At 40.9% G+C, this 10,877-nt stretch overlaps 1 protein-coding gene across 1 annotated transcript; it reads left to right on the top strand.

The window, feature by feature from the left end:
* Window positions 1–4,333: 4,333 nt before the first annotated feature.
* On the top strand, window positions 4,334–6,045 carry LOC113164099 (ecto-ADP-ribosyltransferase 5-like). The gene is made up of 2 exons (XM_026363233.1): window positions 4,334–4,397; window positions 4,555–6,045. The coding sequence occupies exons 1-2, from the start codon at window positions 4,374–4,376 to the stop codon at window positions 5,404–5,406; spliced, it is 876 nt and encodes a 291-aa protein (XP_026219018.1). The 5' UTR covers window positions 4,334–4,373; the 3' UTR covers window positions 5,407–6,045.
* The last annotated feature ends 4,832 nt before the right edge of the window (window positions 6,046–10,877 follow it).

Here is a 10,877-nt window from a genome sequence, read left to right as displayed (position 1 = left end):
ATGTTGCACTTATTTAGCTATTTTCTACCTAACTGGTTTTCAAAAGTGCTTTTACACTGCGTCTTATCACACACACTGACACACCGATAGCAGAGCTCTATGTGACAGGAGGAGCCAGGAATCAATCCACCGATCCCCTGATTGGTAGACGACTGCTCTACCTCCTGAACCACAGCTGCCCAAGGAAGAAGAAAGTTAAGAAACAAGAGCAGGTCGGGCTCTCGCGATCCCACCAGTCACTGCAAACAGATGTCGGCATCAGGACGACACCTGCAGCTGTTTGGGAGGTTGAGAACTAAAAGTTCTTCAACGTCAGCTGAGTGTTAATTAGCTCCCGTCGATCCATGAATTGTTGTATTCTTCTCTGTTTCACTGACCGTGGGGAGGGGCTGTTATTGGGGCAGTTTCTCTCATCTGTTCAGTTCGGATCATTTTAACAACACCAAACGAATGTCCACTAAACTCCGCCACCATTTGTCCATCGGGTCTGAGAGGTCTCCACCTTGTCTTCCTGCCACTGGAACCAGTTTAACGTTTGGCTGAATACTCTCATAGATGCAGCCTCCCGCCTGCTGAGAGACCTCCTCTCCAGTCACCAGCTCCAGGCGTCTTCTCTGTCTTCATGCTGACCCTGTTATCGCTGCTGCTTTCAAATGAACCTTTAAAGCTGAGAATGCTGCTGTTGATTCCTTCAGTTCCTGCAGCACAGATGAAAATGGACTGCTCTTGTCCTCCAGGAGCGACGTCAAGTGTCGATGACATGAAAACTGTGAACAAACGACGTCTTTGGTCTCTCAGTGTCAAACTCAGTTAGAAAGGAAAAGGTGTATGTGCCACGTGGTATTGAATCAAATGGAATTGGATTTATTTCCTTTAGAAGAACATACACTGGAGAACAACTTCTTCACTGCTCAACATTTGAAGGAACGTACCATGCTGCTAGAACGGGGTTGTACAAAATAACCAGATTAGAGAACATCAATGGCTGTAGCATGGAGAAGCATTAGAACAACGTTCTCTGAAGGTTACTACAGTAAAAACAGTTAGTGTCCCGGCCCCTTTGAATGACTTCAGCACACCTCTGGAGTGATGTTGGTCCACTCGTCTTCCGGTCTCTTCCCCAGTTCTGGGATTGTAGCGATTGTAGTTTCTTGACCATAACTTTGTTGCCAAGGATTTTCCACAGGGTTTCTATTGGGTTTGGATCAGGACTCGTTTAATTAATTTCAGGTTTTCAGTTTCAAGGAAGTGCTTTACCTGTGGCTGACAGGGGGCAGTGTCCTGCATGGAAACTGTTGACTAGTGACGAATACAGGGCAGGAACTGCATGTGGTCGAAGAAGGTTCTGATAAACATTTGCATTCACTCTGCCATGTAGCTGTGGAAGAGGCCCAGAAAACAGAAAACATCCCCCAAACCACGACACTTCCTCCTCCATCTTTCACTGACTTCTTTACACACTCTGGGTTCAGTCTTTCCCCAGTTCAACGACGGACATAATGTTTCCCGTCGGACCCAAATAAATTAAACTTGCTTTCATCACTAAAGTGAACTTTGTACCAACTCTCCTGTATCCACCCAACATGCTCCTCAGCAAAGGTGAGTCCACCCTTTGGATTCTTCCTGCTAATGAGAGGTTTGGACACTGCAGCGTGGGCTTTAAATGTCGACACACTGTACGACAAGACTCAGCACTGAACTGGCAACTTCCAAAGTCAGTGAAAACTGGAACGTCTGGCTGCCAGTTAAATGGGGTTTGTCAGATAATGAAATGAAATGAAATTAATTACCACCGATAACTAGGAGGCATCTGACAGTCTCTAATTTAGATCAGTTGTTCTAATATCTCATCCAAGTTTTTATACTGTGCTTCAGAACATATGGAACTACTGAAATACTGCTATTTTACTGCTGTTACTTAAAGCTGTGATCTTGACATTCAGGAAATTGTAGGTTGTTCTCTAATTGACCTCCAGAGTATGTTGCCGTGCTGTAAAGGGACTTTTCATCGTTTCAGTTTTACGTTCTTGTTTAGAACAAAAAGAGGAAGTTACTCAAACCAAAACCAGATGAGCTGCAACCTGTGAGTGAAGAGAGCCCAGACAAAGGGAACTGATCTGGATTCAGATGATTTGGATGATTAGGCTGCAGCATTTTGGAGTAAGGACGGCGGTGCCCCAGCGGGAGACGACGATGACGATGATCTGGATTCAGATGATTTGGATGAATCATCCAAATCATGGATGAATCATCCAAATCATCTGAATCCAGATCATCGTCATCGTCGTCTCCCGCTGGGGCACCGCCGTCCTTACTCCAAAATGCTGCAGCCTAATCCAAAATGCTGCAGCCAGAGTTCTGACTGGAATTAGCAAGAGAGATCATATTTCTCCAACGTTAGCTTCTCTCCATTGGCTCCCTGTTAAATCCAGAATTGAATTTAAAATTCTTCTCCTAACTTATAAATCCCTTAATAATCAGGCTCCATCTTATCTTAAAGACCTCATAGTTCCTTATCTTCCAAGCAGAACTCTCCGTTCTCAGACTGCAGGTTTACTTGTGGTTCCTAGAGTTTCCAAATGTAGAATGGGAGGCAGAGCCTTTAGCTACCAAGCCCCTCTCCTGTGGAACCAGCTCCCAGTTCAGGTTCGGGAGGCAGACACCGTCTCTACATTTAAGACTAGACTTAAAACTTTCCTTTTTTATAAAGCTTATAGTTAGAGATGGATCAGGTGACTCTGAACCATCTCTTAGTTCTGCTGCTATAAGTTAGTCTGCTGGGGGACCTCTACTGATAAACTGAGCTCCTCTCCTCTCTCCTTTCTCCTGTATCAATGCAAATGCCACCATTGCATGTCATTAACTTTGTGTCTTCTCTCTCTTTTAGTTGTGTTTCCTCCTCTCTGTCTCCCTCTCTCTGTACTTTTCTGCAGGTATCCTCGGCCTGGAGCTGTACATCTCCAGAATCCAGTTCATCTGCCCAATGTTCTTGATGCTTGTTGTTGTCTTTATTGCCTGCTGTTCTTTTCTCTCTTCTCTTTCCACTCACCCCAACCGGTCGAGGCAGATGGCCGCCCACTATGAGCCTGGTTCTGCTGGAGGTTTCTTCCTCTAAAGGGAGTTTTTCCTCTCCACTGTTGCCTAAAGCTTGCTCAAATGGGATTGTTGGGTTTTCTCTAATATTTTGTATAAATATTTTCTGTAAGGTCTTAAACCTTACACTGTAAAGTGCCTTGAGATAACTTCTGTTGTAAATTGGCGCTATACAAATAAAATTGAATTGAATTGAATTGAACTTCATCAGCTGATTGTTGGATTTTAACAATCTGCATCTGAATGAAGGTGAAGAACTACAGTACAAGTACCTCAGAATGGTTCCCAAGTCCAGTTCTTGTGTAAAAATACCTTCTACAACTATCGACAAAGTATTTATGAACATTTCATCACAGCGGACCATTCAGTCGAACCTCTTCTTCGTTTCACTTTCGCGCTGCAGCTGCAGGTCCCTCGCTCCCGGAGTGAAATACTCTCAATACAGATGAGAAGGACGTGAACGAAGGAGAAGAGTTTGAGTAAAGCCTGGATCCTTGAAACCTGATCACCAGACTTAAAGTAGAACAAAGGTAACGTTTCTCTCCTTACTTTCTTATTAGTTGTCTCCAAACAGCAGTTTCACGTCTATTGGTACAAACAGTAGGTGAAAGCGAACGTCTTGGTGAACGACGTGAACAAATCTTCACATGTGGTCAATAGAATCAAAGGAACAAGCTAACACGGCAATTCATTCATTCCAGTTCTAATTTCAATTCTATGTCTACTTCAATTTTATTCATCTGGCTCTTTACATAATCAGAGTATCACAGTAACCCAACAAACCAGGTTAATCAGCACCGGGAGACAGTGGAGAAGGAACAGAGGGTTAGATGAAGCAGGTCTGGATTAATGCTGTGATCTAATGAGCTACACTGGAACACTGGGCTTATTAGTTCCAATGAGACTGAAACCAACCCACCAGTCAAGTACCTGTTATAAGTTTTGATTTACAAACCTCTGCAGAGTGGGAGGTAGGAAAAGGTCCTGCTGGGATCAGGAGATCAGACAGTATGAAGGAGCTCTACCATCATCATCAGAAGCATCTTTAATAGGAAGCCAGTGGAGGGAAACTAAGACAGGTGACACAGCTGAAAGAATCTTAGTGACATTTTTAATGTGGTGTTTAAAACAGAGGCAGTGACGTGGAATGTACAGTTTAAAACATCGTTCTAAAATACACAGTGTGTTTCAGTGCAGTAATACAGATGTTGACTGTGTGTGTAGACTGTGCAGGGATGAACCTGCTGCTCTCCGCTCTGCTGTGTTTCCTCCTCTGCTCGATGCTGCCTGTAGACTCCATGATGGTGAGTGGAACAGGAGAAGATCCACTACATATAAACAGGAACCATGAACACACTGGTTCTTCTTAACAGCAGAGAAATGTTGGGATCACACTGACAGGAACATCTCCAGTTTCTTAACCGTTAAATACACATACACTCTGTTGTTTTTGTCTTTCAGATCCATCCAAAGTCCACTTTAGGACAACCCGTCCCACTGAACATGGCTGAAGATGCTGTTGATGACATGTACGACGGCTGCACAGATGCAATGGCAGAAACGGTGAAGAACAAATACTTTGAGGAGGAGAACACCGGGATATTTGGACGTGTGTGGGAAAACGCAGCCGAGTGTGCCGAAGAAAATCTACAACAAAGAGATTCAGAGGATCAGGATCTGACTAGAGATCACATGCAGGCCATCTGTGTTTATACAGCAGAATACGAACATTTCTATGAGAAGTTCAACGACCATGTGAGGAACAACAGGAGTATTTATACCTCTCACTTCCCGTTTCACTCTTTACATTTCTGGCTGACGTCAGCTGTTCAGACTCTCAATCAGAACAACAAGTGTCACACAACTTACCGTAGAACCGACCTGCAGTTCAGTGGTAGGATCAACCAGAGGATTCGATTCGGTTACTTCGCGTCCAGCTCTTATAAAACCACACTGAAGAACTTTGGTCAGAAGACCTGCTTTCAAATTCGAACCTGCTCAGGCGGTTTCATGAAACATTACTCAGCTTTCTGGGACACAGAGCAGGAGGTGCTGATTCCTCCTTACGAGGTGTTCAACATAACCGATAGGAAGTCGGGTTCTGCAGCGCCAGGTCTGACTGACTGTGAGGTCGTGTATGTTCTGGAGAGCGCTGGGGTTCAGAGCCACCTAAACTGTGGCGCCATAGACGGCCGGCCTTCAGCTGGTGCAGTCCTCGTCGCCTGTCTGTGTGCTATTTTATTCCTGTTTGCTGTTGCAGGTGTCGCTATGTTCTTTCTCAGGAGTCGGGGAACAGGAGCACCATGTTTGTGATGGTGCTTTAACAGTCGAGTCTTCACTTTTTCCTCTGTTTGTGAGGGTGAATGTGACGTTTTGATGTTTAACTGTGACAACGTTGATCATCGTGATATTGTTTGTGATTCAGATCTACGTGGACTGGGTTTGGGTTCAGGTTTTGACTGTTCTCTGTACATTTAGAAACAGAAACAGTAAATATATTTGTATTTTCATTCATTACTCATGTCGGTAATCGTATTTAGATCGAACACTGTTGTATTTCTGCTTTTTTCTACTTGTACTTCACTACAGTTACTTGATAACTGCAGTTACTGATTCCTTTTTTAAAGATTTCGCTCACGGCAGCACGTGCATGTACTGAACCACTGGGAATGATGGAGGTGCACGTTCCAACTTTCCCCATGTGAGTTTCACTTCCCATTGTTCTGCAGGGCTCAGTCAGCATCCTGTGAAACGACTACCGGATGTGTTCACGGGTGAAAAACAACAAACCCACATGTTCCCGAAGAGCGACGTGTTCATCAAGTAGAACAGGGTTCTTGTAATCACGACTTAATGATGTTTCCATGCTGTTGTTCATACTGATGTTTGTGATGACAGATGTTTTGTGTGTATTTACCTGATGACACCAACATGTTCTGTTTCCAGTGCAGAGAGAGGAATAATTATTATTATAATAAAACTGAAATTAACCTGTTGTATTTAAAGAAATCCTCTGTCCACTGTGCTGGATTATACAGGATTAGACGGTCTAATCTAATCCCAGTCCTGGTTTTTAGTGTGGGGTCACAATGATTCATCAAATAGCAACATGCTGCAGAATGTGCTCCTCAAAGCCAGTTCTATTCCAGTTCCACGGGACGCCCCCCGGTGGCTCTGGGTGTCACCGCAGCCAGTTCTGTTTGAAACTCAGGAACACTTGTGCTTCATGGAGGCTCTAGAAGTTCAAATAAAGTTCTAGAGGTTATGATAGTGGCTCCATGAAGTTTTTAATGGGTGTTTTTCAAGTCATAGGAAATGGGATTCATTTGGGTTTACGTCCCTGTTAGAACCCTAGAGAGGATCCAGACATTATCCTGAGGTTCTGAGGGAACTTAAAAGGGTTCCATGGGTCTCTGAAGAGTTTCTGTGTGTTTCCTTTATGGATTCTTATGTTTTTAAACACATTCCTGGGGCTCAACCTAGACGTTGTGGTTCTTAGATAAGTTCTATAAATTCTTTGGGTTCCGCTGAGGTTCTAGATCAGGGGTCTCAATTTACCTGGGGGCCACTGGAAGCAGAGTCTGGGTGAGGCTGGGCCACATCAGGTTTTCCACAAGAAAAGCTTTGTTTAAAAAAAATTCCAATCTTCTCAAATCTCTTTATTTTTATTTTATAACACAAAATTAGATGAAAAATAATAAAAACAATGAATAATAATAATAACAACAACAATAATAATAATAACAATTAGAAACTCTAGTCAGCGACTATATGTAGTTTCTTCAGTCTTCTATATCTGCTGTATTCAGATTCACAGTTCTTTAACCTTTAACCATCTTCTGATCATGGCTTCTTGTGCCTACTCCTTGCTGCTGGAGACCTGGCAGCGCTTCCTTGAGGGAGGAAGCAGCTGAGACCCTCAGTAAGGTTTGAAGATGATCATCAGTAAGTCTGGACCTGTACCTGCACTTATTGAAGTTCAAGGTGGAGAAGTATGTGCTCCCAAAATAGCACATGGTCCACTTGAACGTTCGGGAAAGTTCAGGGAAGCTGAGGGTCAATTGTCTCAAAAACTTCAAAGAGCGCGATGTAAATATAAAAAACAATGACCCACAAATAACGGTGCGACCCCATAATTGGTCCAGGTTACCGGGGACTGTTATTGTTGATGGACAGGTGTCTCTATGTGTCTGCAGACTACATTATTCTGCAGTGAGTTCTTTACTTTTCTTTTAACCTGCCACGCATCACTTTGACTTATAATGTCCCGCTGGGCAGGAACTTAAAAAAACCTTTTTTTTGAAGTGTTGTGAACGCAGCACTGGGATGAACGTCGTCGTGAGCTTCATAGAAACAAGGCTGAAAACTCTCCATGGCAACGCTGCTTCACTCATCAAGAAATGTTTCTCTGATTGATTTAAGCCCGCCCGATGTCCCAGTTCGTTCAGTTCCGCACCAATGTAAAGTACCAAACATCAAACTCGGGGGCCGCACAAACATTAAACTTTCATATTAAGGCGGGGGCCACAAACTATCAGGGGCCACAAACTATCGGGGGCCACAAACTATCGGGGGCCACAAACTATCGGGGCCGCGAGCCTGAGACCCCTGTTCTAGATGTTCTATTAATTTTTAAGGTGTCAAACCGGTTCAGGAGTTTTCTAAACCCACCAAAGATATAAGTTCTCATAAGGTCCCATAAAGAGTCTGAAAAGGTCCGATGGTTTCTTTTGACTGTACTGTATCAGTATTATACTGCAGTAACAGTAGTAGTACAACAACTGTATTATACTGCAGTAACAGTAGTAGTACAACAACTGTATTATACTGCAGTAACAGTAGTACTACACAACTGTATTATACTGCAGTAACAGTAGTAGCTAGTACTACAACAACTATATTGTACTGCAGTATAAGTAGTAGCTAGTACTACACAACTGTATTAAACTGCTTTAACAGTAGTAGCTAGTACTACAACAACTGTATTATTCTGCAGTAACAGTAGTAGTACAACAACTGTATTATACTGCAGTTTATGTAGTAGTACAACAACTGTATTATACTGCAGTTTATGTAGTAGTACAACAACTGTATTATACTGCAGTTACAGTAGTAATACAACAACTGTATTATACTGCAGTAACAGTAGTAGTACAACAACTGTATTTTACTGCAGTAACAGTAGGAGTACAAACACTGTATTATACTGCAGTTACAGTAGTAGTACAAAAACTGTATTATACTGCAGTAACAGTAGTAGCTAGTACTACAACAACTGTATTGTACTGCAGCATTAGTAGTAGCTAGTACTACACAACTGTATTATACTGCAGTAACAGTAGTTGCTAGTACTAAAACAACTGTATTATTCTGCAGTAACAGTAGTACTACAACAACTGTATTATACTGCAGTAACAGTAGTAGTACAACAACTGTATTAAACTGCAGTTTAAGTAGTAGTACGACAACTGCATTATACTGCAGTAACAGTAGTAGTACAACAACTGTATTATACTGCAGTAACAGTAGTAGTACAACAACTGTATTATACTGCAGTAACAGTAGTAGTACAACAACTGTATTATACTGCAGTAACAGTAGTACTACACAACTGTATTATACTGCAGTAACAGTAGTAGCTAGTACTACAACAACTGTATTGTACTGCAGCATTAGTAGTAGCTAGTACTACACAACTGTATTATACTGCAGTAACAGTAGTTGCTAGTACTACAACAACTGTATTATACTGCAGTAACAGTAGTAGTACAACAACTGTAATAAACTGCAGTTTAAGTAGTAGTACGACAACTGTATTATACTGCAGTAACAGTAGTACTACACAACTGTATTATACTGCAGTAACAGTAGTAGCAGTACAACAACTGTATTATACTGCAGTAACAGTACAACAACTGTATTATACTGCAGTAACAGTAGTACTACACAACTGTATTATACTGCAGTAACAGTAGTAGCTAGTACTACAACAACTATATTGTACTGCAGTATAAGTAGTAGCTAGTACTACACAACTGTATTAAACTGCTTTAACAGTAGTAGCTAGTACTACAACAACTGTATTATTCTGCAGTAACAGTAGTACTACAACTGTATTATACTGCAGTAACAGTAGTAGTACAACAACTGTATTATACTGCAGTAACAGTAGTACTACAACAACTGTATTATACTGCAGTTTAAATAGTAGCTAGTACTACAACAACTGTATTGTACTGCAGTATAAGTAGTAGCTAGTACTACAACAACTGTATTATTCTGCAGTAACAGTAGTACTACAACAACTGTATTATACTGCAGTTTAAGTAGTAGTACAACAACTGTATTATACTGCAGTAACAGTAGTAGTACAACAACTGTATTATATTGCAGTAACAGTAGTACTACAACAACTGTATTATACTGCAGTTTAAGTAGTAGTACGACAACTGTATTATACTGCAGTAACAGTAGAAGTACAACAACTGTATTATACTGCAGTAACAGTAGTAGTACAACAACTGTATTATACTGCAGTAACAGTAGTAGTACAACAACTGTATTATACTGCAGTAACAGTAGTAGTACAACAACTGTATTATACTGCAGTAACAGTAGTAGCAGTACAACAACTGTATTATACTGCAGTAACAGTAGTACTACATTACTGTATTTTACTGCAGTAACAGTAGTAGTACAACAACTGTATTTCATTGCAGTAACAGTAGTACTACGCAACTGTATTATACTGCAGTAACAGTAGTACTACACAACTGTATTTTACTGCAGTAACAGTAGTACTACACAACTGTATTATACTGCAGTAACAGTAGTAGTAGTACAACAACTGTATTATACTGCAGTAACAGTAGTAGTACAACAACTGTATTATACTGCAGTAACAGTAGTACTACACAACTGTATTATACTGCAGTAACAGTAGTAGCTAGTACTACAACAACTATATTGTACTGCAGTATAAGTAGTAGCTAGTACTACACAACTGTATTAAACTGCTTTAACAGTAGTAGCTAGTACTACAACAACTGTATTATTCTGCAGTAACAGTAGTACTACAACAACTGTATTATACTGCAGTTTAAGTAGTAGTACAACAACTGTATTATACTGCAGTTACAGTAGTAGTACAACAACTGTATTATACTGCAGTAACAGTAGTAGTACAACAACTGTATTATACTGCAGTAACAGTAGTAGTACAACAACTGTATTATACTGCAGTTACAGTAGTAGTACAACAACTGTATTATACTGCAGTAACAGTAGTAGCTAGTACTACAACAACTGTATTGTACTGCAGCATAAGTAGTAGCTAGTACTACACAACTGTATTATACTGCAGTAACAGTAGTTGCTAGTACTAAAACAACTGTATTATTCTGCAGTAACAGTAGTACTACAACAACTGTATTATACTGCAGTAACAGTAGTACTACAACAACTGTATTATACTGCAGTTTAAGTAGTAGTACGACAACTGCATTATACTGCAGTAACAGTAGTAGTACACAACTGTATTATACTGCAGTAACAGTAGTAGTACAACAACTGTATTATACTGCAGTAACAGTAGTACTACACTACTGTATTATACTGCAGTAACAGTAGTAGTACAACAACTGTATTAAACTGCAGTAACAGTAGTAGTACAACAACTGTATTATACTGCAGTAACAGTAGTACTACACAACTGTATTATACTGCAGTAACAGTAGTAGCTAGTACTACAACAACTGTATTGTACTGCAACATAAGTAGTAGCT

The sequence above is a fragment of the Anabas testudineus genome, chromosome 17 (genome assembly GCF_900324465.2).
Source record: "Anabas testudineus chromosome 17, fAnaTes1.2, whole genome shotgun sequence".
In the NCBI taxonomy this organism is placed as follows: domain Eukaryota; kingdom Metazoa; phylum Chordata; class Actinopteri; order Anabantiformes; family Anabantidae; genus Anabas; species Anabas testudineus.
Note: the sequence above shows the minus strand (reverse complement) of the source record. Positions and strands in the feature narration are given on the sequence as shown.

Excerpts from the sequence above, each read along its gene's own strand:
- LOC113164099 (XM_026363233.1), top strand. The coding sequence starts at position 4,374 with ATGCTGCCTGTAGACTCCATGATG. Across the intron at positions 4,398-4,554 it reads TGCCTGTAGACTCCATGATG|ATCCATCCAAAGTCCACTTT; the intron begins GTGAGTGGAACA and ends TTTGTCTTTCAG.